The sequence below is a fragment of the Phodopus roborovskii genome, unplaced genomic scaffold, assembly GCF_943737965.1.
Source record: "Phodopus roborovskii unplaced genomic scaffold, PHOROB, whole genome shotgun sequence".
NCBI lineage: Eukaryota > Metazoa > Chordata > Mammalia > Rodentia > Cricetidae > Phodopus > Phodopus roborovskii.
The window spans coordinates 12596373-12623627 of NW_026125295.1; the positions used below are offsets into that span (position 1 = coordinate 12596373).

General features: G+C 48.0%; 1 protein-coding gene across 8 annotated transcripts; it reads left to right on the forward strand.

The window, feature by feature from the left end:
• Positions 1–55: 55 nt before the first annotated feature.
• On the forward strand, positions 56–26368 carry Dhx30 (DExH-box helicase 30). Of its 8 annotated transcripts, none has more exons than XM_051203512.1 (23): positions 56–259; positions 1953–2047; positions 4447–4566; positions 6103–6198; positions 9182–9247; positions 15507–15637; positions 16658–16768; positions 18140–18441; positions 18835–18955; positions 19635–19784; positions 21918–22070; positions 22371–23207; positions 23468–23543; positions 23627–23731; positions 23968–24143; positions 24350–24556; positions 24639–24720; positions 24795–24988; positions 25101–25260; positions 25379–25536; positions 25620–25723; positions 25810–25949; positions 26041–26368. In XM_051203512.1, exons 3-23 carry the CDS (start codon positions 4539–4541, stop codon positions 26292–26294), a joined length of 3651 nt encoding a protein of 1216 aa, XP_051059469.1. In that variant the 5' UTR covers positions 56–259; positions 1953–2047; positions 4447–4538; the 3' UTR covers positions 26295–26368. The 8 variants fall into 8 exon arrangements, with proteins under 8 accessions (XP_051059469.1, XP_051059477.1, XP_051059499.1 ...); XM_051203520.1 differs by having other exon boundaries at positions 4512–4566; XM_051203525.1 differs by lacking the exon at positions 56–259 and adding an exon at positions 516–682.
• Positions 26369–27255: the final 887 nt, after the last annotated feature.

The window sequence follows — 27255 nt, forward strand, 5'->3', positions numbered from 1 at the left end:
CACCTCGCACCGTGAGCTCGGGAACGCTACAGTCTAGGGAGCCGAAGGCCTCGCGAGCCCCTAAGAACAGGCACTCCTCACAGTAGGGCAGGCGAAAGGAACTACAGCGTGTATCGTAGGGGGACGCAGGCGGGACTTCCGCCTCGGGACCCGGAAGGGACCGCGCCGCCGCTGGTGGGAGTTGTAGTCCGGCCGTGGTTGGGGGGGCCCGCGGCTCATGCGCCGTGCACCGAGGCTTGTTTCACATCTGTAACAACAGGTGAATTGGGCTTTTTATTCTACCCTTTCGTGCCCCTTGAAGCAGCCTGCCACGGTCGGGGGTGGTCGGCGCGAGGAGGGGTCTCGGTCCGGCCGGCGGCCTGGCAGAGAGTGGGAAGAAGGAGCTGGCGAGCCTGAGGAGCAGGCCGGGCATCCTAGGCCTGCCCGTGAAGCCGGCCCGGCCGAGCCGTGGGCAGTCAGGCCTCGGCCTGCGGTTGCCATGGAGCCGGGGCGGGGCGGGGGCCAGACCGGTCTGCCGGGGCGGGCCTCACTGCCAGGGGCTCCGCGGAGGCCGAGAGAGAGGCCGCTTTATTGGCGCGACGACGCCTTCGCCTCAGGGGATGCTCCGTTTTCCCTAGGCTGGGCCTGGAGGAAGTCTCCGGAGTGCCCCGAGACCTTTGTCTGCCCCTCCTCCCACTGTGAGGTCTGGACCGTTCCTCCAAAGGGAGGCCTGGTGCATTTTTTTACTCTTTTGGTTTGCCCCTTTTTGCACCGACCTTGTCACTGGGGGAAGCTAAGGGGTGAGGTGTTCTTTGTTTGCTGGTGGTGACTTGTCCCATTTTGCAGGGAAAGACCTAATGCATGTTGGGTCCTTTGTTTGCAGTGGAGTGGAGTCCCAGGGGTCCTCAGAACCCTCAAGCCAAGGGTATGGCGTCAACACGCTTTCTAGATAGTCTTTGTGTAATCAACTTTGGTCATTTAATTGTGGCGTTCCAATGCAGAGACTGTTCACCTTACAACCCCAGTTCATGGGGGTTTGCCAGGCACTGGAGCAGGTAGACTGCAGCTGTCCAGTTGCAAGGTCTCAAGTTGTTATGGGTGCAGTCAGAGTGAAATTATACATTACCTGATGATTTCCCCTGTGGTTTCTTGGAAGGCAGTGCCATGTGTCACGCTCAGAATCTTGACATTTCCAGGAGGGAAGACTCTTTCCTGATATATAGAGATATAAATATTAGATTTATGATAATGCTTTTTACTTGTGCATTTATGTACTCTTTGGCAAAGTTTTTATCTATGTAGACCTGACACCCAAAGATAGTAACTTCCCACGTATTTTAATTTATGATGCTATCGTCCATAGTTGTATCAGCTTTTGGACCCCACTTGACTTCTCAGAAATGAACCTGATACATTCAGAATACAGGTTGATATGTAAGAACAGCAGTGTAATATAAACATGTAAACCCATGGGGTCAGAAATCTTAAAAGCAGATTTCCATTCTGTCCTGATGCTATGGGATCCTGGGTAAATTGTATAACTGTTTCGGTTTCCTTCTCCAGGAACAGAGTGTTCTTCACATGGTAGTTGCAGGGATTATATGAAGTAAAGTCTATGGGCAGTTTTTTTTTTTTTTTTTTTTTAAACTGTAAAAATGTACTTGAGATTATCATGACTCTAAAATGACACTTCTGGAAGTGTCATTTTGGATACATTAATATTATAGCCATTATGGGTTTAGAAAAATGAAGGGAAGGTTTGCTGTGGGCTTGGAGAAAATGTTCTTAGCTTTTTTGAAAATACTCTGTGGCACAATTCACATTTGGTGGGGCTAGAACAGGTTGGGGGGACCTTTCAAGTGATGCCATTGTGTTAAAAATTTGTTAAAGTTAGTTAAATTGATTTCTGTGATTGGTACAGTTTGGCTTCTAGTGGGATTGCCATTCCAGTGACCTTACATTGTATTTTCCAGGAGGAGGCCCAGCCTCGTGATGAGGAATAGCAAGGAAAGAATTCAGCTCCAGTTCAAAAGCCTACAAAATCTGAGCTCCTCGCTGCTTTTATAAGGTAAGGTGACTTAGCCCTGCTTATAGAGCATTGTTGTGTATTTCGCTTAGCTACACTATAAAGCATGTGGTTAACTCCATTTATGGTCCTCTTAGGAGTATTGTTCATAATTTGCCATTATGGAATATATGTGCTATTGTGGAGCTGTCATAGTCTACTAGAAGTTGTGTTTCCTCACATAAGAAATTTTGACATACTAGAATATCATATATATCTATAAATTATATTAGACAGAATCAATTGTTTTGAAAATTATCACCACATTACAAGGGATGTACGTTTATTTTGGATCTCTGTGAGATGTTCTAAAACATCATAAAGTGAGATGTTTTAATATCTTGAATCTCATATTTTTTGAGATGAAGACAGAAAAGACCATAGTATATGAAACTCAGTTGACAAAAAGAGAATCCAATGACTTTTTAAAAGCAAAGCTCAGCTGGGCATGGTGAGTCATGTCTGCCTGTAATCCCAGCACTCTAGAGGCTAAGGCTACAGAGTGAGACTTGGTCTGAAAAATCTCTAAAAACTAAAACTAGAGCAAAACCCAAGTCCGTTTACATGCACATTTTAAAAATTCTTAGCAAGGAAGTATTGTTTTGGGGCTACAGTTATACTCTAGTAGTAGATCAATTGTTTACTATGTACAAGGCTTTGAGTACAAAAAATAAGTTAATTAGAACACTCAGGCTTTCTTTTAAACCCTAAATTATACTTTTTAAAATTTGCATAGAAGGTGTTTGTAGGATGTAACTTCTTTGAGTAAATGATATTGTCATTGATACTGTTTTGAAATTTTCACTCTTGAATGCACCATATCTTATTGACCGAAATTTTCAGCATCCTTGGGGTAGAGGAGATCATAATATGGATTTGAAAGATGAGGCCTTTTTCTTCCTACATCCCCACAAGTTGAGAATGAAAGGGAATAGCAGTTAGAGACAGGTGTGTAGGCCGTCCTAGTCTCCTAGCAATGTTGAACATTAACCTAATGTGCAAAACATGATAGATCTTTTAAAACTAAATCTAGTAAGGGTTACTGGACCTACTCCTAATCTAGGAGTGCTATTAAAAAGATGTCTGCTAGGTGGTGGTGATGCACACCTTTGATTGCAGTGCTTGGGAGCTCTGTGAGTTCCAGGATGGCCAGGCCTGTTACACAGAGAAACCTGTCTCGAAAAATCCAAAACAAAATGAGTAAATAAAAAGATACTTAAGTATGAGTTTGAGTATTTTACACAACAGTATTGCTAGATTGTAGGTGTTACTTTTTCCAGTTATCACTAGTCCTGGGTTAAATGTATTACTAAAAGTTAGGCCTGGTGGCAGACACTTGTAATTCCTTCATTTGGGAGGTGGATGTAGGAGGATCAGAGTTCAGAAAATTAAGTAAATAAATAAAGAAGTTAAAAGATAAAGGTATTAATAAATAATTAATAAATAAAGGTACCAAAACATGGTGTGAGCTACATACCTGTAACCTCGGTGCTCAGGGAGCAGAGATAGGAAAATAGTTTCAGGCTAGCCTGGGTTCTATAGTAAAACCCTGTCTGGTGGGGGGCCACCAATCAAGACTTTGGCTAGTAGCTGTGGTCTAATGTGTTTATAATTTATTAATGATATCATTAACAATTATTACTTGGAAAGTTATCATTTTTTTAAAATAGGGACTCCACCATAAAAAACCTTTTTTTTTTTTTGTTCTTGTTGTTTTTCAAGACAGAGTTTCTCTGAAGCTCTGTCTGTCCTGGGACTCACTCTGTAGACCAGGCTGGCCTCAAACTCACAAAGATCCTCCTGCCTCTGCCCCCTGAGTGCTGGAATGGAAGGTGTGTATCACCCTGCTCAGCAAAACTTTTTAATTCTGAAATTTTATATGGTCACCCTTTGATACTGTCAGCCAACTCTCATTCCAAAGGACTCCACTGGGTTTTCTGAAAACTCAGTTTGTGTTTAGACAGTCCTCAGTCCAATTTCCTGATGCCACTTGCAACAGAAGGTCCCTATGGAATTTAGTTTCTTCTTGGAAAGACCAGGAAAATCTGCCAGTGTTGTACCTAGGTACAACTGTGTCTGTCTTAGGGAGTTATAGGACAGCAAAAAGAAGGACTGTCAGTTAGAAAGCAGCAAAGAACAGAGTGTAGAGCCGGCCTTTTTTTTCTTTTTCTTTTGTTTTTCTTGTGAGAGGGTTTCTCTGTGTAGCTCAGGCTGTCTTGGAACTCACTCTGTAGACCAGGTTTGCCTTGAACTCAGAGCTCCACCCACCTGCCTCTGAGTGCTGGGATTAAAGGAGCCCGCCACCACTGCCTTGGCAATCTTAAACCTGGGGAGCAGCAGTGGGGCTCGCTAGTTCACAGCTTCATTTCCCTGTCTTCTGGATAATGTCTGTGTTCTTACAGTCTCTGCAGATTCTTGCACCAGGAATAGTAATCAACATTCATGGCCTTTTGACCCTCCTTCTCAGGATTCCAGCTTTCTCTCCTGGCCAGAAATGTTCAGCCTGGACTCATTCAGAAAAGGTAAAAATGAAAGTATACACTGACTCGGAGCCTCTCTTCCCTTTGATTGGCCACTTGAAGGTTGTGAGCCCGCCCCCGCAGTGTGCAGTCCGCTTCCTTTCCTCCCTTAGCTCAGGTGCCATCTCTCGCCCTGGGTTTGTGCATGTTTGCTATCTCATTCCCAAAGTGCTTTTTCCTGCCAGTCTCTGTCACTGCTTATCCAAATCCTGTCTGGTTTTCTTTTGTCTTCTCTCTCCCTCTCTGCCCCCGCAACCAGGGTTTCTTTGTATAGCCCTGGCTGTCCTGGAACTCACTCTGTAGATCAGGCTGGTCTCGAACTCAACAGAGATCCACCTGCCTCTGCCTCTTCAGTGTTGGGATCAAAGGTGTGAGCCATCACCGCCAGGTGTTTGTCTGTTTTTCATATAGTGTCCCTCAATATGGATGAGGACTCTTTTCAGATAGGAATGGAGAGGTCGAGCTAATCTTTTCCAGCTTTACCCTCAAGGCAGAGCTGAAATTAATTCAGAATTTAGCCTTAACCTAGAGGAGCCTATAGGCATTTCAGGGTTATGTTTACTGTGAAAACCACATTCCTAGTATCTTAAAACTTATGAGAGAAACGGTGTGATCGAACTACATTGTAGGCATATATGAAGCCCTCAAAGAATTGATACAAATATTATATTAAAAAAGAAGACATGGCAAAAATAGACCTTGGACAAGTGTAAGTACAGTAGTGTAAGCAGAGGATGTCGTCACTGGTGTGTGGAAAGATGCTTTGGCCGACCAAGGCAGGTAGCTAGTATGGTGCTAAGAACGTGCCAGGAACAGTCTGATTGAACAGGATTGCCGAGGCGGTGCAGGGGGGAGTAGAGCTCTGAGCTTCTGGGGCTGCTTAATTTTATTTCATGTGTCTCAAAATTTTGGAGCTTCTTATAAAAGTAATTTGTGGTCACACCTTTATTCTTAGCACTCTGGAGGCAGAGGCAGGCCAATCTGTGTGCAGTTGAGGCCAGCCTGGTCTATAGAGTGAGTTCCAGGACAGCCAGGACTACACAAAGAAACCCTGTCTCAACTCTCCTCAACTCTGGAAAAAAAAAAAAAAAAGACAAAAGTAGATGACAAAAGCAAAGCATATGGATCTATAGTTAGACTCAGAGAGACTAGATGTGAGGACTTACACCAGTGATTTCAGCACTGGGGCCCAAGAGCTCAAAGTCATCTTTGGTTCAGTGAGTACAAGGGCTGCCTCGGTTATTAGATATGCTGTCTCAGAAAAACAAAGCAGAACAATCATTAAACTTCATAAGGGGTAGATGAGGAAATAGTTTTCGGCCTTCTGGAGAGTCAAAAGAGGGTATCTCTGGTGTCTATATGAACCAGTTACTGTTCTGTTGTGTGGCAGTGCTGGCTAGCTCCTGAGAACCTGTGATTGGCTCTCCGGTTTTGCCTTGAGCTCCACTTGGCTTCTCAGGGTGAATTAGTCAGTTGTATGCACGTATGCACTGTGAGGGATGAAAACATGTCACCCTGATGTGTCTTTTCTTTTCCCAGATCGGACCCAGCACAGGCAGCGTCAATGCAAACTTCCCCCACCCCGCCTTCCACCCATGTGTGTCAACCCTGCCCCTGGAGGGACCATCTCTCGAGGTAAGGGAGGAGGAAGGAGGAGCCTTGCCTCCAGCAACAGCTTGATCCAAGATCAGTGGGCAGGTGGGTGGCAGTGAGACCCTGGCCAGGAACGTGTGTTTCTGGAAAGTGAGTCTGGAAGGTGGGTTTAGCAGAGCTGATAGACCCAGGTGAGAATGGACTTATAATAGTTTTTTTCTTTTGTTTTTTTAAGATTTTATTTATTTATTAAGTATACAGTATTTTGCCTGCATGTATGCCTGCATGCCAGAATCGGGCACCAGGTCTCATTACAGATGGTTGTGAGCAACCATGTGGTTGCTGGGAATTGAACTCAGGACCTTTGGGAAAGCAGGCAGTGCTCTTAACTGATGAGCCACCTCTCCAGCCCTACAATAGGTTTTTGTGACCCTTGGCTGTATGACTTGGACCCTACAGTTTCCTTGGGCCTCCATGAGTGGCCTAAAGAAATGTTATGGTAAATTGAATTGTTAAGCACCAGCATGGGATATCGTCTAGGCTACAAGGAATTCATGGCTCTTCTGTTTCAGAGACAGCAAATGCTTAAAGCAGGGTCAGAACAGAGCCCTGACCCAGCCTGGTATGCTCCATGTCTTAGATGCTTGGATCCTGTCTTCTCTAGTACATGAAAGCACTTTTCTGACATTAAAGTCTACCTAACAGCCCTTTGTCAAGATGGCCTATCTTTTTGATAAAGAAGTATATTTAAATACCCAGATAAATGATGGCTCACTTTAGGTGAGCATATACCTAGGGATAGGACCAGCAGTCAGAAAGCATGAATTAACCTTCCCTCAGACTTAAGTCTTTTTTCTACATTTGCCAAGATCAGCATCCCTAGTAGCCTTTTTGTCTCGACTGTCTTTGCTGCCTGTTCCGATCCCTCTGTCTAGTGGGAAGAACACTGTTTTAGGTCATGGAGTCTTTGCTCCATCTAAAGTGGGTCTACTCTAGTTTCTATAAAGTACTTTGAAGCTCAAGAGCTTAGGAATGGTGTGGGGAGCAATTTCTGTGGCTGGTGTTGCTGCCAAGTCTCCGGTGCACTGCCCTCCACCCTGCCATGGCCCTGACATCTGACGGCAGTGTAGTGTAAATACATACTTCCAGCCCTGTGACCACCTGACTTAGGTGTTAAAGAAATGCCACCCCTACTATTGCTAAAACAAGAGTTGATTGCCCTTTTTTTTTTCTTTCTTAAAATGCCCTGTAACTCGAAAAGGCTGAACGTTAACATTTCCAACATGGCAGGTGAGTGGCTCTGAGAGTCTTAGATGTGCTGTGGCTAAACTCCAAGACTGTTAGTTTGGGTTAACTAGGGGTCAGATAGGCAGTGCTCTGGAATGATGGGTCGTCACCACCTGTAACCTGTGAGGTGACCCATAGGTGCTGCTCACTCTAGAAGGCATCCTGGCATGTTCATACTGTTAGACCTTCTTGACCTTCTTTCTCCCATGGTGCTTTCAGTTTCCTTTTTTTTTTTTTCTTTCTTTTTGTGGTGGTGGTGGTGGTGGTGGGCATTGAACATAGGGCCTCATGAATGTAATGCTTGGACTCTACCACTGAGTTATATTCCCTCCTTCAACTCCTCCTTGTTTATTTTTGCAGTAGAGACTTACTATATTGTACATGCTAGCTTTGAACTTCTGGACTCCAGTACTCCTCATGCCTTAGCCTCCCAGTAGCTGGGCTTATAGGTACTGCGCCTGGCATGGCACAGTAGTGGCTTCACTGCTACTTCTGCCCTTAAGAAGGAGCTGTGAGCTGGGTGGTGGTAGAGCACACTTTTAGTCCCAGCACTCGGGAGGAAGAGGCAGGCGGATCTCTGTGAGTTTGAGGTCAGCCTGGTCTACAAGAGCAAGTTCCAGGACAGGCTCCAAAGCTACAGAGAAACCCTGTCTTGAAAATAAATAAAATAAATAAAAATTTATTTGAAAATCAAATAAATAAATAAAATAAAATAAGTAAAAGAGTTCAGGACCAGTCTTGCTTCAATAATACATGAGATTTATATACCCCTAGAAAAAGAAGGTTAAAAAAAAAATAGTGTTTCTAGTGGTCAAATAAAATAAATAGCACCTGTGCTGGGCCGTGGTGGCTTATACCTTTAATCTCAGCATTTGGGAGGCAGAGACAGGTGGATCTTTGAGTTCAACACTAACCTGGTCTGCCGGGTGAATTTCGGGGCTACTCAGAGAAACCCTGTTTTGGAAAACCAAAAAGTAAAATAAAAATAAAAACAAATAGTACCCAGAAGACATTGGCCATAAGGTCATCTCCTTTTCAAACCTCCCCCCCCCCCCCCATACTGCCAATCTCTTCCCAAGGCCTCCTTCCAAGAGAAGGGTGAATAATCAAGGAACTTGCCTGTAAAGGTCTTCTGTGCATCTTTTCCTTTTTGTGCAGAATTGAGGCATGGGGCACTAGAAATACTACAGGATGCTCTGCCCAGACCCAAGGCCACAGTTTGCTCTTTCCCGTGCGTTTTTTAATGCAGTTGTGTTTTTCCCTGATGTGGCAGCATACGCTGAGGGCTATGTGGCATTGGCATGTGTAAGGGTGTTTACCTGGCTCCTACAGCTCTTCTTATCTTCCCATCTTCAGTCAGTTTGAGCCTGTCTTCTTGCAGAGTAAGTTGTCACATGCTGCCTGCGAGCCCCAGTTGTTTAGGTGTTGATAGCCCCTCCCCTGTTTCTGTCAAAGGTTCTGTGGTGTGTGTGCATCAGAGCCTTGGTTATTGTGGGTTTCCTCCTATTGTCCTTTGGTGCTTTCAAGTTTCAGTTCCTAGGCCAGGCATTTGGATTAAGATATCTGTACCCTTAGCACTTGGGAGGCTGAGTCAGAAAAGGATTGTTACAAGTTTGAGGCATTCTGGGCTACGTAATTAGTTCCATTTCAGTCTGGGCTATATCAAAATGTAAGTAAAGGTTAAGCTCCTAAACACTTACCTTCAGACTCAGATCCTCTGCACCTTGATTCCATTTAGTGGAGATGTCCTGCCTGATCCAGAAGTGGACAGAAATATCTCAGAGCTGGCGAGATGGCTTAGCAGGTAACAGTCATTGCCATGCTATCCCGATGACTTGAGTTCAGTCCCTGGAGCCCACGGTGGAAGGAGAGAATCACGAATATGCATACACACTAAAGATTAATAAAATAAAAACTAAATAAAAAGAAACATCTGAGTTAGTAAGCTGTTTTATATCTTTTTTTTTTTTTTTTTTTTCCTGAGATAGGGTCTTTATAGCTTGGCCTGAACTCTGTATGTAGACCAGGGTGTCCTGGAACTCACAGAGATTTGCCTGCTTCTTCTGTGTGCTGGGATCAAATTCATGAGCCACCATACCCAGTTATATTTGAGGTTTTGCTGTCATGTTTTTTGTTGCAGTTAACCCTGTCATAATCACAGGAAAGCAGGTATTGATAGTACATAAGCAAATGAACATAGCTCTGTTCCACTAACTTCCTTATACGGCTGGAATCGCTCTTCAGTGGTGCGAGTATTTTGCTAGCTTGAGATCAACCCCCAGCACTGAATAAATCAGGTGTGATGACTTATGCCTGAATTCCTGTGCTTACAGGATCAATAGTTCAAGGTCATCTTTGGCCACTAGCAAATTCAAGGCAAGACTGCAGTAAATGAGATCATGTTTCAAACACCAGCAGCTAAGTGCTTACAGCAACAGCAGTGGACTTGGTTGCCAATTCCTACTCTGAACCCCTGGGAGAAGATCATAGAGATAGAAGGCTTCCAAAAGCTGGTCTGAAGAGCTGCCTTGACTTTACAGGAGTCACTGGGTTTTTCTTTTGTTTGTTTCGGTTTTGGTTTTGGTTTTGGGTGAAGCAGGGTTTCTCTTTGTAGCCCTGGCTGTCCTAGAACTCAATGTGTAGACCAGGCTAGCCTTGAACTCACAAAGATGTACCTGCTTCTGCCTCCTGAGTGCCGGGACTAAAGGCATGCACCCCTTCACCTCCAGCTTGAGCTTTAGTTTTTAGATCTTATTTATTGTTATTGTGTATAATGGGTGTATGGTGTGTGTCTGGGTAGAAACACGCCAGGGTATGTGTGTGGAGGTCAGAGGGCAACCACAGTCAGTCCTCTCATTCTGCCTTTGTGTGGGTTGTGGGGAAGTAAGCCTGTGGCCTCATGCAGGCTAGTCAGTCACTTTATCACTAAGTTATAGCCCCAGCTCTTTTTAGTTTTAGAAACAAGATCTTATTCTGTATCCTAGGCTGGCCTTCAACTCTCAGTAATCACCCTGCCTCACCCTATAAAGTGCTGGGATTATAGACATGAACCACAATGCTTACTTTGATTTTTTTCTTCTCATGATTTATTCTTATTTTGTGTGCATTGGTGTTTTCCCTGCATGAATGTCTGTGTACGAGTGTCAGGGTGTCAGATCCCCTTAGAGCTGGAGTTACAGTTGTGCGCTGCCATGCACATGCTGGGAATTAAACCCAGGGCTTCTGAAAGAGCAGCCAGTAGTCTTAACCACTCAACCATCTCTCCGGGCCCCTTGATTTTTTTTTTTTTTAATATAAAATTTTAAGCATCTGTTTAAAATCTGCTTTCTAAAATTGGAGAAAATGAGGAAGGTGTTGTGGTGCATGTCTTTGGGAGGCAGGGGCAGGTAGATCTCTGCGAGTCTGAGGCCAACCTGGTTCCAAAGTTGAGTTTCAGAACAGTCAGGCCTATTACACACAGAAACTGTCTTGTGGGGAAAAAATGAGAAAGTGGCATAGCAGATGCCTATGTTCTTGTCCTTAAGCTTGGCTATTTACTAGTTTATGGCAAGTTTTGTTTTGTGTATGTTTTTTTCACTTTGCCTGTTCAGAAACAAAGCCAAGAAATCATGCATTTCCTGTGTGTGGCTGTTGGAGCAGTGTGCAGTACTGAGGGGTCATGGTGGGCACAGGTCAGCTTTCTAGATGGGGGTCTTTTCTCCAGACTCGTTTCCTGCATTTTTGGGACACCACCATGTTTTGGTTTGTCCTCAGCTACTGTTGTGCCCACCCTGGCTTGGTGGACTTCTTTACTTTTGAAGAAATTGGGGCTGTTTGCAGTCTCTGACGACTATTTTTGAAGAGGCCAAGTCACAGCCAAACACACAAAGCCCTTGGTTAATCATATTCTGCCCTATATATGGATCTGGGCAGGAGTGTTTAATACAGGTGGTGTCTCCTGTGACAACTGTGTCAGAATTTTACTATTCATACTTAAATTTATTTTATTTTGTGTGTATGGGTGTTCAGCCTACATGTATCTCTGTGTACCATGTGCATTCCTGGTACCAGCAAAATCCAGAAGAGGGTGTTAGGGTCCCCTGGGACTAGAGTTACACAGTTGTGGGTGCTGGGAATCAAACTCTGGTCCTCTGGAAGAGCAGAGCTGTTAACTGATGAGCTATTTCTATAGCCCCTTCTGTCACATTTAAACATTTTTAAAGACAGTGGCTCATGTATCCACTTCTGGCTTCAAACTTTCTATTTTTTGTTGCCAGGGATGGCCTTGAACTTCCATTTGCTGGTGCTGGAATTTACAGACATGCCTGCACTATACAGTGCTGATAGTCAAACCTAATCACCGTAATTATGGAGGCTAGGCAAGCACTACCAACCCAACTCCATACCCAGACCTGGTTTTTGTGGGTTGTTGGTTTTAATTTTTGAGTTCCATTGTATAACGTAGGGTAGCCTGGAGCTTCCTCTGCAGACCAGGCTGGCCTTAAAACGAGCTGCAGGCCTGCTTCTCCTCCCGAGTGCTAGGGTTATAGGTGTGTGCCACCACTCTTGGCTAGAAATGATATTTTTTAGTTTTTCTTTTTTCATTTGTCAAGACTGGGTTTCTTTGTAGCTCTGGACTTCCCATAATTTAACTACAGACTAGGCAGTCTGAGCTCAGATATGCCTGCCTCTGCCTCATGAGTGCTGGGATTACCACAACCAGTTTAAAAGTATGTTTTGCTTGTTTGTTTATTGGAGACAAGGTTTCTCTGTGTAGCTCTGGCTGGACTGAAACTAACTCTTTAGATCAGGGTGGCCGTGAATTTGGAGACCCACCTGTGTCTGCCTCCTAGTGCTGGGATTAAAGGTGTCTGCTACCACACTCAAGCTCTCCAGGGGATTATTCAAATCATGGCTAGAATTTAAAAACAAATTACTTCTTCCCAACCTACCCAATTTAAACTGCCAACCCCAACCACAACTATCTCCACAGTGCTGAGCCTCTGTGTGTCCCCCAAACCCCCGCTTCCAGGCCCCCCCCCCCAGCCACTACTTTCAGATTTAGTTCCATCCCCAGCCCACCGAGTCCTGCTCCTTAGGAGACAGGAGTACAATCTAGACTCAGTAGTTTGGAAACTAGGAAGCAGAACCGAGGAGCTAGCTCAGTTCTTGGCACTGCCCCAAAAGAAGTGCTCTCTCCTTTGACTCCAGGAGATTAAAGAGGCCTTTCCTACTAGACATTTACCCACTGGGCTGGCTCATCTACGTCCAAGTCGGCTGTTAGAAAGCAGCCTGTAAGGAATTTCCCATGTGTAGGACCTGGAGGAAACTTAGGGGTCATTTCCTTGAGTGGACGTAGGGCAAATACACAGTACTATTTTCTAAATCTAAAATCTGCTTGAGATCCTGATGCCCAGTCTGGTGAGGAGGGGAGAGAGGCCTGCCTCGGTTGTGGTTTGCCGCTGGCATCCTAGCTCCGTTCAGCTCAGCACCGAGTGAGTCCCCCTGGCCAGCAGAGGGCGCACGGCACTCCTGCCGACCGCTGAGCCCACGGAGGTGGTACTGTCGCACTCTGGGGCCGCAGGGATCGGCGGGATCGCAATGGCGTCCGCCAGGCGGCTCGTGGCGCTGGCTGCCAGCGTCTCTCCGCGACTGCGGCCGCCCGACCCCTGCGCTGCCGGGCGACAAGGACTCTCGCGTGGCATCTCATCAAGCTTCGGCCGCCCCGATGGCACTCAGGAAGCTTCCGAGGTCGAATCAGAGGTGGCCCCTAGCGAGCCTGGGGAGGGCGACGGAAGCATGGTGAATGGTGAGGGCTGCGACGTCCTTGACTAGGGAAGGCGGCGCGGGCGCGGGACAGAGGCCGGTCTTGAAAGTGGTTTGAATTTCTTACACCTGCGTGTCTTTGCCCTGCTGTTAGAAAGCTTCGTGTGGCTTAGGACCACCTAGAATCCAGCACGCCTGCGCGAGGATGAGTGGGTGGGGAAATCACATGAATACACTTCTGTCTGGTTGGGTGGCATTGAGGACTAGCTCTGTCATCACAGTCGGACATCGCAAAGACACCTGGAATTTCAGAATCTCAAAAAGGGATTCAAATAGAATCTTTAGTAGGCTTTGGCTGTGGGGCTTCTGACTAGGGCAGAAAATGGAACAGACGAGAGCATCCGTGACCATTAAGATAGAGTGAGCTAGGGGCTGGTGAGATGGTTTAGTGGGTAAGAGCACTGGGCGCTCTTGCAGAGGATCAAGGACCAATTCCCAGCAACCACATGGAGGCTCACAACCACCTGTAACTCCAGTTCCAGGGATCCAGTGCCCTCGCCTGGCCTCCACAAGCACTAGGCATACACGTGGCAAACAGATGTATATGCAGACAAGACATTTGTACACACATTTAAAAAAAAGAGTGAGCTAGCTGGCCTTTAACCACCTTGAAGAACTGGGGCCTGTAGTGTGCAATCTGTAGGTCTAGTGGGTTTGAAATAGGGAAGATGGAGCAACTCTCCTTGAATCTACTTAGGTGCTGTTCATTAACTGCTTGATTCTTACTTGACTTATAATATAGCATTTAGGAGAGTGCTCCAGGTAGTTGACACAGGTATCTGCCCCAGGTAAACATCCCAAACTACATAAAAAGTTTACATCAGAAATTTTGGAGCAGCATTTTCAAAATGCAACCCTGGTGAGATGGCTCAGCTGGCGAAAGTGCTTGCTATGCAAGTCTGGTAGACAGTCCCAAATCCCAGCCCTGGCCACAGTGGAGGGAGAGAATAACCTGCAAGGGTTGCTCTCTGACTCCCGCCAGTAATAACAAAAGAATTGTTTTTGAGACATTGCCTCACTCTATAGCTCTGACACCCTGAAACTCACAGGATCTGCCTGTCTCTGCCTCCCAGTTGCTGGGGTTAAAAGTTTGCAACAACTGCTAGGCAATGAATGAATGTTTGAAAAGACAAAAGAATTAAATACAAATGCTACCTGAACACTGAGGAATATTGTGTCCACTGCTGTGTATAAACCTTTCAAATAAGCTGGTCATTGGTGGCGCACACCTTTGATCCCAGCACTCGAGCAGGTGGATCTCTGAGTTCAGCCTGGTCTACAGAACTAGTTCCAGGACAGGCTCCAAAGCAACACAGAGAAACCCTGCCTCAAAAAACGATACTGCTTGGAACACCCACTAAGTTCTGTTGTAGGGTGTTATAGGTTGAACATAATGCCAGAGACTGAAGGTGGCAAATGAGAAGGCCTTACACCTCCTGAAGATTTCTCATGCTGCATGTCAATGGCCTTTATTTTGTTTTGAGCTGTTCTGAGTTGCCCCTCTGTGATCCACTAAACCCCGTCTGGCAGGAGCTACTGCTAGATGGGACATCTCAGGCATTTGAATTATTTGTATTTTGTATTTTTGGTATCTGATATTTCCTTTTTCCCTTGACACCAGTGGACAGGAAAGGGATGGCTCCTGCCTTTGTCTTGGCTATGAGACTAGGCTTTAGAGAGGACTTCTGCCGAGTGCTGAGGCATACTTGAGAGTGGAGGCATAATCTCTAAATTCTGGATCTCATCCCTGACCTACATGGGGCCTGAAAGAATCAGGGTCAGCTTAGGCTCTCAAAGACGACGATCAGTACCAATACTTGATAGCTGGAACTTGGTGGTCAGCTTTAGGAGAAGTGGCCAAATAAGGGAATAGACCTCTGTGACTAGCATCAGGAATGTAATCTAATGGTTTAGCGAGGAAGAGGGAATGGGAGAGAAGGACAAGGCCTGCCAGAGCCATGTTTGCCATGCTGGAACAGGCCAAAGTTCCTTTAGGGCCTGTCCTGATTATGTGAAGCGCTTTAGGGGGGGGTCTTCATCTCATGTGTATGCATGTAAGATAGGTTTGTTTTGTTTTTTGAGTACCCTCTTTCAGAAATCAGACTTAAAGGAGTTTATTGACCATCTAGCCCTTTTCCAAGGACTCCATTGAATTTTGGGGTCCTGAGTCAACAACTTTAGCTCAGAGTGGCTTTGATATATCTATAATGTAGTTCAAAATAAAAGGAATTGTAACTATTTTACTCTTATTTTCTTAGCTTCTAGGGACCTATTAAAGGAGTTTCCACAGCCCAAAAACCTTCTCAACAGTGTGATTGGAAGAGCCCTTGGCATCTCACATGCAAAAGACAAGCTGGTCTATGTGCACACGAATGGACCGAAGAAAAAGGTAACTCTGCTAATGGCTAAGTGAATCACTAGTTTGATTCACAAGATACTGGCTGCCCTTTTTTCTCTAGGGTGGTTTTTTTTTTTTCTTTTAAAGAGGCCAAAGTTGGTATTCTGCTTGTTTGTCCTTTTTGTTTTGATTTGTTTTTAGATTTTCATGACAGGGTTTCTCTGTGTTACCTTGGCTGTCCTGGAAGTGGCCTTGAAGTCAGAGATCCACCTGCCTCTGCCTCTTGAGTGCTGGGATTAAAGGTGTGCACCACCACCTAGCCCCATTCATTTGTTTTTCGTTTGTTTTGTTTTGAGGTAGGGTCTTAACGTAGCCTAGGTTGGCTTAGAACTTGCTTCGTAACAGGAGCTGGTCTTGGATTCTTGGTCCTTCTGCTTCCAGGTTACAGATACTGAAGGTATTCTACACACATTGAAAAGTCTTATAGATGTGTGCTACTCTGCCCAACCAGAATGGGTTTTCTAAATGTGAACAGACAGTAGAGAATTTCATAATACAATTAGATTTAAAGAACCACCAAAAATCCACACGCTTCATTCAGGTAAAACAAGCACAGCAGGTGGGTAAGAAGTGCTTATCTTATCTAAGAGGCTCCTGTAATGCTCCCTGCTTTTGGTCCCTTGTCTAACAAGGGAAGAGGTAATGGTGAGGACCTTTCTGCTCCAAGAGTGTCAGAGAGCCTATATCCCTCAGAAGCATTCAGGAAAACCGTTCTGTATAAAGGCTTTGTGTTTGTTTCTTTGTTTTGAGGCAGGGTTTCTCTGTGTAGGAATTGTGTAGGTCTCACTCTGTAGACCATGCTGGCCTTGAACTCAAGAGCCACTTGGGCTCTGCGTCTCTAGTGCTGGGGATAAAGGACTGTGCCACCTCGTCCGGCTTGTTTGCTTGTTATTGATAAAGGGTCCTGGAATTTACTTTGTAACCTGATTCTCTTGCCTCTGCTTCTGCAGTGCTAGGGATACAGGGGTGGGCTACCATCCCCACTTCTTTATTCTCTTTTCATGTTCCCAGAAAGTCACCCTGCACATAAAGTGGCCCAAGAGTGTGGAGGTAGAAGGCTATGGCAGCAAGAAGATAGATGCTGAGCGGCAGGCTGCAGCAGCAGCTTGTCAGCTATTCAAGGTGAGCCGCCTCTGCTGAAGGCCCGCAGGCCTGGACACTGCTGTCCCTTGCTCTGGTTTTGGTTTCAGGGACATTTTGGTAGATGTTGATGCATCTTTCCTGAGCCCTTCCTGCTTCCTAGTTTTATTCTTTCCCTGGGTATGCATATGTGTATGTGTGTATGTTTGTGAGGACATGTGCTTGTGTGTTGACTAGAGGTTGTCTACATTGTTTTTCTGTTTGACAACGTCTTATGGTGTAGCTTTCCTGGCTTAGAGCTACCTATGTAGATCAGGTTAGTCCAGGCTAGCCTCAAACACAGAGATACACTTGCCTCTGCTTTTTGAGTGCTGGGACTAAAGGTATGTCTTACCACAGCTGACGTTGTTTTTTGAAACGGGATCTCTCTCTGTGACCTGGGGCTCACTGGTTAGGCTGGGCTGGTTGGCTGGCTAGCATGTCCCATAATGCAACTCTTTGTGCCTCCCCACATTGGGATAAAAAGAGTTCACCACTACCCCCTGGTGTTTTACATGAGTTGGGGATTGAATTTAGGTCTTTGGTTTGTGTGGCAAGCACTCTACTAAATGAGCTAACTCTACAGCCCTTGCCTTATAAAATCAAAAAAAATTTTTTTTTCTAAGATGTGGTCTCATTGTATAGCCCTGACTGGTCTGGAATTCACTGTTGTAGACCAGGCTAGCTGTCTGATTGCCTCGGTGTTAGGATTAAAGGTGTGCACCACCACCTAATTTTTTTTTTTTTTTTTTTAAGGTACTTATTTTGCATGTGTTGCTTGCTTGCCTGTGTAATTATAGGTGGAGTTTTTCATCAGGACCTCAATCAGCTCTGTTCCACCAGCCATTTCCCAAATAACCACTCAGAGACTTAATATTAATTAGAAAGGATTTCTCTATGTAGCCCTGGCAGTCTTGGAACTCACTCTGTAGACCAGGCTGGTCTCAAACTCAGAGATCCGCCTGCCTCTGCCTCCTGAGTGCTGGGATTAAAGGCATGCCCTGACTAGCTTATTTTCATTTGTTTGAGATGAAGTTTTACAGCTCAGGCATATGTAACTCTAAGTGATCCTCCTGCCTAGGCCTGGGAGTCTTGGATTTCAGGCCTTCGCCAGCATATCTAGCAAACCTAGGCATTTTTAAGTCTTCTCTTCCTTTTCTCCTTGCCTTCTGCAGTCTGAAATTCCCTCACTCTCTTTTTACTATTGTTTCTTGAGATGCTCTCTGCACAGTTAAGGCTGGCCTAGATCACAAGATCCTTCTCTGTCAGCTCCCATTATTGGGATCTGGCCAAGGCTGGTGTGTATAGGAGAGCACAGAACAGGCTGACAGGTGTGGTGATAGTATGCTCCTCACAGTTTTCTCTACCCAACAGGGCTGGGGTCTGCTGGGTCCACGGAATGAGCTGTTTGATGCAGCCAAATACCGAGTGCTAGCTGATCGTTTTGGGTCTCCAGCTGACAACTGGTGGCGCCCGGAACCCACCATGCCTCCAACTTCCTGGCGGCAGCTGAATCCTGAGAATATTCGGCCAGGGGGTCCTGGAAGCCTGTCCCGATCCTTAGGCCGAGAAGAGGAGGAAGATGAGGAGGAAGAGCTTGAAGAGGGGACCATTGATGTGACGGAGTTTCTGTCCATGACCCAGCAAGACTCCCACAACCCACTCAGGGACTCAAGGTACTGCTGTGACAGGGATGCAGGGACCCTGGCCACCTCTTGGCATGGGATCAGTCTTCTCCGGGCCCCCACATAAGGGAGGGCTGGGGCTGGCGCTGGCTGGGGTCATACACTGGTAGCTACTGTCTTGGGCTGTGGCTGGGCTCCTGCAGACAGTACTTGGTCCCTCTTTCCAGCTCACATTTGGGCCTCACCTTCTCAGCAGTCATCCTGCTCGATTCTCTTTGGGGAAGCGGGGCACTGTGGGCTTCTGCAGAGTGACAGTCACTCCTGACCGTCATTTCATGTCTCCTGCCTATCTGTCCTACCAGCACTGTGTCCCAACCTTGAAGTCCCAGAGAAACTTGCCTAGGAAGACAACAGACTTTTTCACCTAACTATTTGTCCTCATAGGGGGGGTTCTTTTGAAATGACGGATGATGACAGTGCTATTAGAGCTCTGACCCAATTTCCACTTCCCAAGAACCTTCTGGCCAAAGTGATTCAGATCGCAACATCGTCCTCCACAGCTAAGGTGAGTGAGCTCTCCCAGAAGTGTGCATGAGCCACCCACTTGCTTGTGCCCGTCTTCCCAATGCTCAGCAGGAAGGAAGCCTCGGCTGTGGGACAGGGCTTAGGTTGCCTGTCTTAGCTCCCACCTAGGCCAGCTAGGACATGGACTCCTTGACGAATGGAAAGCAAAGCAGCAGGGACAGGAAAATAGCCACACAGGGTGTAGCCTGGGGACTGCTGACTGGAAGACCTGGGTCTGTGACCAGGTGGTGGGTTAGGGATGTGAAGAATAGGAGTGGGGTGGCAGCATTGTGTGAAATGTCATCATTGATACCAACCATATCAGGGTTCTCAGAGGGAGACTGAGGGCCGGGTTGTAAGGCCTTTTTACTCTGTCAGACTTTCCTGAAGGTGCTAACTGGATGTGGGTTAGGAAGACAGGTAGCGGCACTGTAGGAACCGTTTTCTACTAAAGAAATGAGAAGCAATCTCAGGGCTAGGGCTACATAGGGTCATTGATGGGTGAATGGCATGAAGCATGAGGGACAAAAGGGAAGCCAAAATAAAGAGCTCTGGTTGCATCCAGTCTGGTGTGACTGTCGTTTGGTGCTGTAGAGGTAAGCTTCGTCTCTGGGTTCCTTGAGGTGCATAGACCACCCACCTCTCTCCTTTTATAACTTTCTTATTTACCTTCCATGTAGAACCTCATGCAGTTCCATACTGTGGGCACCAAGACCAAGCTGGCTACACTCACTCTGCTCTGGCCCTGTCCCATGACCTTTGTTGCCAAAGGGCGCCGCAAAGCTGAAGCTGAGAATAAGGCAGCAGCCTTGGCTTGCAAGAAACTGAAGGTAAGTCCCTTTGTCTATGACAGATTAGTCCACTTTTCTAGGAAGTAAAACACACCAGGCCTTGCATGGTTTGTGCCCGAGGAGGAAAGGATCTGGGGGCTCATCCTTGCATGCATATGTTACCACTGTTTCCATGACTACTTCCCCAGAGTCTCTGCAGGGACTGTGCCTGTGAGTTTGACCTTAGTAACACTTGGCCAGAGCCCAGGTGAAACCAGAGTGCTCACGGGCAGAGAGGTGTGAAAGCAGTGCTTGGCTTGGTGCCAGAGAGATCCTGCTAACCTTGGTGGCCAAGTGAACAATCTGAATGAAATTTGAGGAAGTAAGTGGCATTGAGGTGATGGCAGTGTTGCCTACAGCTGGCAGATTGTCACCCGTTAGGCCTTTTTCTTTCTTTTAAATATTTACTTACTGTCTGTGCACCATAGTGTACATGTGGAGCTCAGGAGAGGGTATGTTGGAGTCTGTTCTCTTCTCTTACTGTACTGATCCCTGGCAATCAAACTCAGGTCATGTGACTTGGTGGCAAGCACACCTTCCTCTCCTGTTTTTTAAATCTGAGACAGGGTCTGGTGTATCCCAGGCTGTCCTGGTCCTCATTACACTGCTGAGGGTAACCATGACTTTGAGGACTTTCTGAATCCATCTCCTACTTGCATGTGCCACCATGCAGTGCTAGGGACCAAACCCAGAGCTTCATGTATGTTAGGCAACTGAGCAGCTAATCAACTACTACCCCAGCCTGACTGCCAACCCCTGTGCATTTGAGACAGGGCCTCACTCAGCCTGGTCTGGTACCTGCTTTGCAGCTCAGGTTGGCTTCCAACTCAGTCTTGTCCCAAATGGTAGGATTATCAGTGCGGGTCAGTAAGCCTGGCAAGTTTCTTCTCCTGCCTTCTTCCCAAGGTTCTGGGTTGACTATAGGGCGTTACTCAGGTTTGGTGGCCACCCTCCCACTGAGCTGTTCTGTGGCAGATCTGGTGCTTTGGTGTACCTTATGAATCTGGTTTTGGGGAACCATGTCTTAGATCCCTTTGATGGTGAAGGGAACACCTGTTAACTTGGAGAACATGAGGAGTCCATGAGTTGGTGGCACTGCATCCCATTATCCTAGTACTTGGGAGGCCAGGCAGATAGAATGTCATGAGATCAAATCTGGCCTGGGCTACATAGCAAGGCTGTATTCAAGCAAGCAAGCAAACAAACAAACAAAACAAATAAGGAGAAAAAGTATTGCACGCAGCTGGTGAAATAGGAGGTTGTGTATGAGCTCAGCAGGGCAAAGACCTGAGGCTCAGTGCAGGATGTGGAGGAGTCTGCAATTTCACTCCGTATGCACAAGCCCCACACTCTTGGCATGGGAGAGGTAGCCTGGGAAGGAGCTGCAGTTTGGGAAGCTGATTCACGCAGTCAGCCCAGTGTTAGCATTGGTGCCTCTTGTGACCTGAGCACTGCTTCTTTAGTTATTGCAAAGCTAGACGAAGCTATAGTGGGGTCGGTGTTCTTAGGGAGGGAAAACTTGGGCTGAATTTGGAGAGGGAGCTAGTGAGCTCTCCACATGGTGTACACACAAAGCTAAGAACATGGCAGGCATACATTTGCCTAAGGTCATGAGGTGACCTTAGCAAACATTTTACTCTAAAGGGCCTAGTTAATTACGTTCACACACTGACAGGACACTCCATGTTTATCATGTTTACGGGACACATGTGCTTCTTTTTACAATGGGGTCACAGATGGCAGTGGCCAGAACAGTTAGCAGCAGCACCTGCTAGCAGGATTTGGGTAGGGAGGCGATCGTGAGGTTGCACAGGGAGAGCCTGTGGGGTAGGGTCTTCAGGGGCATGCCTCATTGGTCTCAGGTGTGTTGGGAGTTTGTAGAAATGAGATCAGTCTTCTGGGATATTGAAAGGCTGTGAGTGCACCAGAGGAATGTTCTTGGGCCACCATACTGGGCAAGTGGTAGGGTTCTACTCTGCTATCACAGTTCTTTAGGAAGAAATGGTTTTAAATTTACTATTATAGTTATACTGTGTAGCCCAGATTCGTCTGGAATTTGGCAAGCCTCTTACCTCCACCTCCTGAGTGCTGGGATTGTAAGAACAGACTTGAGCCGTACCTATCTTCCTGCAGAGCCTGGGCTTGGTGGACAGGAACAATGAGCCGCTTACCCATGCTATGTACAACCTGGCCTCCTTGCGTGAGTTGGGTGAGACCCAGCGCCGGCCATGTACCATCCAGGTGCCCGAGCCCATCCTTCGCAAGATAGAGGCCTTCCTGAGTCATGTAAGAGCCCTGCCTTCCATTCCACTGTCTCCCTCTCCAGACTGAAGGCTGCTTCTTTTCGGCCTGCAACAGGCATAGAAAACCTGTTTTTTCCCACTGAGCAGGGAGCCTCGGAGCCCCCCCGGCCCTAAGTCCCCTTAGTCATCATGCCTATGAGGGTATCAGGGCAGTCAGAGCTCAAGTTCTCTGCTCTGTGGGTTGGGTCCTAAACATCTGACCCTGGTGAATCCTTTGGAGGGGCTGACTGCATGGAGTGAAGACAGGCACTTCTGTCATTTTGCTTGCTTCCTCGTCCTCTAGTACCCGGTGGACAGTTCATGGATTTCCCCAGAACTCCGGCTGCAGAGTGATGACATCTTGCCCTTAGGCAAGGACTCAGGGCCCTTGAGTGACCCTATCACAGGCAAGCCATACATGCCCCTGTCAGAAGCAGAGGAGGTACGCCTGAGCCAGAGCCTGCTAGAGCTGTGGCGGAGGCGAGGGCCCATCTGGCAGGAGGCCCCACAGCTCCCTGTGGACCCTCATCGGGACACTATCCTCAGTGCCATTGAACAGCACCCAGTGGTGGTCATCTCTGGGGACACAGGCTGTGGGAAGACCACACGTATCCCTCAGCTGCTGTTGGAGCGCTATGTGACTGAGGGCCGAGGTGCCCGCTGCAATGTGATCATCACACAACCTCGCCGCATCTCAGCTGTGTCTGTGGCACAACGGGTCAGCCATGAACTGGGCCCCTCCTTGCGCCGGAATGTGGGCTTCCAGGTGCGCTTGGAAAGCAAGCCCCCAGCCCGAGGTGGGGCGCTGCTCTTTTGCACTGTGGGTATCCTGCTGCGGAAGCTGCAGAGCAACCCCAGCCTGGAGGGTGTGAGCCATGTCATTGTGGATGAGGTCCACGAGCGGGATGTGAACACAGACTTCCTGCTGATTCTGCTCAAGGGCCTGCAGCGGCTCAACCCAGCCCTGCGGCTGGTGCTCATGAGTGCTACAGGAGATAATGAGCGCTTCTCCCGATACTTCGGGGGCTGCCCTGTCATCAAGGTGCCTGGCTTCATGTATCCCGTCAAGGAACACTACCTGGAGGACATCCTGGCCAAGCTAGGCAAACACCAGTACCCACACCGGCATCGGCACCATGAGGTGAGGGATACACCCCTATATACACGCCATGGTCCCCGGGCTTTCCTTTGGATTCCCTCCTCCCTGTCTTCATAATAGAGTATATTATTTTCCCAAGCCCGTCTCCTTGATAAAAAATAGGGAATAGTCATGCCCGTGTGTGGCAAGTATGCGAGGGCTGGAGTTGACACACCAAGTAGCTCACCCTCACTCTGCCCTGTTGTGTCCTGTGTATGGACCCCACCCAATGACTGTGACTGGCCGTTCTTCCCCCACCCCAGTCTGAAGATGAATGTGCACTTGATTTGGACCTTGTGACTGACTTGGTTCTGCACATCGATGCTCGTGGGGAACCAGGTGGGTGCTTCTCCCACTTCTCAGCTACTCCCTTTCCCTACTAGCTGAACCAACCAGCTCATGGCTGTAGGGCCCCTTTACAGGTGGGATACTGTGCTTTCTGCCTGGTTGGCAAGAAATCAAAGGAGTGCAGCAACGTCTCCAGGAGGCCCTGGGCATGCATGAGAGCAAGTACCTCATTCTACCAGGTGAGAGTCTGGGTATGCTCAGGGATGAGGCCTGCCTCTGTGCTAGGGAGCGCCCCAGCCTGTACTCAAGGTTTCTGAGTTTGACCATTTCTCCTTGAGGGTGTGTTTTATCAAATGGCTTCCACTTTATCGGGGCCAGGGATGGGTGGGGGATCCGAACTCTTGTCCTGCCTTCAGTCTGAGACTCTCTGGCTGGAACAGTGCTTGTAGCCCTTTTGCATCTTGCTACCCACCAGTGCACTCCAATATCCCCATGATGGATCAGAAGGCCATATTCCAGCAGCCTCCACTTGGGGTGAGGAAGATCGTATTGGCCACCAACATTGCCGAAACCTCCATCACAGTTAACGACATTGTGCATGTTGTAGACAGCGGCCTGCACAAGGAGGAACGCTATGACCTCAAGACCAAGGTGGTGCCTCTCTCTTGGACCCAGCCCACCCTTTGGGGGAGGACTCCTGTTCGTTCTGAGGTTATCCCCTGTCCCTATCTGCTGTAGACATCTTTTTTTGAGTAAAGACCGTACTTTTGGGAAATGTCCCTGTTGAGTGATGAGGGTGACTGGAGAAGTGGGTAGGTAAGGCCTGTAGCATGTGTAGGTTTCCTGCCTTCCCCCAGGTGTCCTGCCTGGAGACCGTGTGGGTGTCTAGAGCAAATGTGATTCAGCGCCGGGGCAGGGCAGGCCGCTGCCAGTCAGGTTTTGCCTACCACTTGTTCCCGAGGAGCCGGCTGGAGAAAATGGTTCCTTTCCAAGTGCCAGAGATCCTGCGCACACCTCTCGAGAACCTGGTGCTGCAAGCCAAAATCCACATGCCTGAGAAGACGGTACGGCAGAGGCAGGGCTGGCTTGCTCCTGGACAGGTCAAGTGGGTCACAGGCTCATGGGGTGTGGTTCTTGTTGCTATAGGCAGTGGAGTTCCTCTCCAAGGCTGTGGACAGTCCCAATATCAAGGCAGTGGACGAGGCTGTGATACTGCTCCAGGAGATCGGTAAATGGAGGCTAGGAGTGGTTGGGGTGTCAAGTAGTAGCTCATGGGTGGGACTGACAGCTGAGCTGTTGCAGGGGTGCTGGACCAGCGGGAATACCTGACCACCCTGGGGCAGCGCCTAGCCCACATCTCTACCGACCCCCGACTGGCCAAGGCCATAGTGTTGGCTGCCATCTTCCGTTGCCTGCACCCACTGCTGGTAGTTGTTTCCTGCCTTACCCGGGACCCTTTCAGCAGCAGTTTGCAGAACCGGGCGGAGGTGGACAAGGTTAGAGCCAGTGTTTCCTATAGCCCTCTTACTGTTTTGTTTATTCATACCTCACCCGTTGTCCTGAGCCGGACTCTGGTCTTTCTCCTGAACCCCGTACATTCTCTCCCAGGTGAAAGCATTGCTGAGCCATGACAGTGGCAGTGACCATTTGGCCTTCGTGCGTGCTGTGGCTGGCTGGGAGGAGGTGCTGCGTTGGCAGGACCGTACCTCCCGGGAAAACTACCTGGAAGAAAACCTTCTGTACGCCCCCAGCTTGCGCTTCATCCACGGTCAGCCCGGCCCCCAAGAGGGCCATTCCTGAGCACCTCCCACCCGCAGAGCTCCCCCATCCCTAGCCTTGCTTGAGGCAGTGCCTCTGTTCACACTGTACTTTGCTTGCCTCCCCAGGGCTCATCAAGCAGTTCTCAGAGAATATTTACGAGGCTTTCCTGGTGGGAAAGCCCTCTGACTGCACACTGCCCTCTGCTCAGTGCAATGAGTACAGCGAGGAAGAAGAGCTGGTGAAGGGTGTGCTAATGGCCGGCCTCTACCCCAACCTCATACAGGTGCCTCCTCTAGGATAGGGGGCTGTTCAGGTCCCCACCTCTCCACCCCTAGCTCCTTGCTCACGTTTCCTCTGTCCCTTTAGGTGAGGCAAGGTAAGGTGACTCGGCAGGGGAAGTTCAAGCCCAACAGTGTCACTTACAGGACCAAATCTGGCAACATCTTGCTGCACAAGTCAACCATTAACAGGTGGGTGGCAGGCAGGACTAGAGAGGGAGGGCCTCAGAGAGTGGCCAGAGCTGTAGCTTCACATTACAAAGCACTTCGTTCCCTAGGGAGGCTACCCGCTTACGGAGCCGATGGCTGACATACTTCATGGCTGTCAAGTCCAATGGTAGCGTCTTTGTTCGAGATTCCTCCCAGGTGCACCCACTAGCTGTGCTGCTCCTGACCGATGGGGATGTCCACATACGTGGTGGGTACCTCTCCCCTCCACCACTCCCCAGGGCCCTCATGGACTCGAGAGACATGGCCAACATAGACTCCCTGTCTTTGCCCTTCTCCAGATGATGGGCGCCGAGCCACCATCTCTCTGAGTGACAGTGACCTTCTGCGGCTAGAAGGTGACTCACGAACTGTTCGGTTGCTAAGGGAGCTGCGGCGAGCCCTAGGCAGAATGGTGGAGCGGAGCCTGCGAAGTGAGCTAGCTGCACTTCCACTAAGTGTGCAGCAGGAACACGGGCAGCTGCTTGCACTGTTGGCAGAGCTGCTGCGGGGACCTTGTGGTAGTTTTGATGTACGCAAGACAGCTGATGACTGAGCCCCTCTTCCGCTGGGGCTATGTACAGAGTGCAAATGTTTATTTAAAATAAAGTTATATTTATCCCTTGTGAATGCTGTTGTCATCCCAAGGGCTCCTCTCAGGATTCTGGGCTCTTAGCCCCAAATCAGGGGGAACAGATAAATGCTTACTGCTAGGGATACAGAGCTGGTGTGGCCCAAGTCCTAAGGGAGGAAGGGGCTTAACCTCCACCCTTCAAGAGTGAGCCACCAGAGCTGTCAGCACATTTCACCTGCTTGGCCAGGCTCAGCACTGACACAGTTGCGGGCACCAGGTGCCCGCAGGAGAGAGCCCTAGGCAGCCTTGGTTTGTGTATTGGTCCTGCAGGGAATGCTGGGCATTTGTCGGTGGCCACGCCCGTGTCTCACAGATAAGGGCGGGGCCTCAGTCTCATGCATTCTAGTTCTCAGTTTCCACACCTGATTCCCCACTGTTCACATGCATTCTGGACATCTCAGGCTCCACCCGGCCATGAGGGCACAAAGGGATAAATACGTAGGTATAGGGACTAGCATGACAAGAACACAGCCTGTGTGATGGGATGTCAGGCAGCTTTATTGTTTAAATCAGTACAATTACAATCGACACAGGTAAAATGGCTAAGCCATGAGCAAACTGAAAGTACAGAAAGATCTCACCCCCAAGCGTTGCAAAGTATACACATCACGTGGCCTATGGTTCCAATCAGCCACATCAGCCTTCTTAGGTTGACTTGTGGGACCATCCCAGGGAGCTGGACCTCTTATTATAGTCTACCTGGAGAGCTTAGGCCACCTTCCTTTCTCTAATCCTTTGGCCAATGGACTCTTGTTAATTTCAGCATCAAGGCTCCAGGATAAGCATCAAGGAGGTTAACAAGTACCTTTATGCCCTACACCATCAGCACCCAGGCCCTACTGCTTCCTTCTCCCTAGTTCCATCTCGCCTCTTCTTGCTGAAA

Bases quoted from the DNA above. Each gene is read 5' to 3' on its own strand.
- Dhx30 (XM_051203503.1), top strand. From the start codon at position 13,024: ATGGCGTCCGCCAGGCGGCTCGTGGCGCTGGCTGCCAGCGTCTCTCCG. The intron at 18,956-19,634 runs GTGAGTGAGCTC...CCTTCCATGTAG, and splicing joins CATCGTCCTCCACAGCTAAG to AACCTCATGCAGTTCCATAC. The intron at 25,724-25,809 runs GTGGGTGGCAGG...TTCGTTCCCTAG, and splicing joins CACAAGTCAACCATTAACAG to GGAGGCTACCCGCTTACGGA.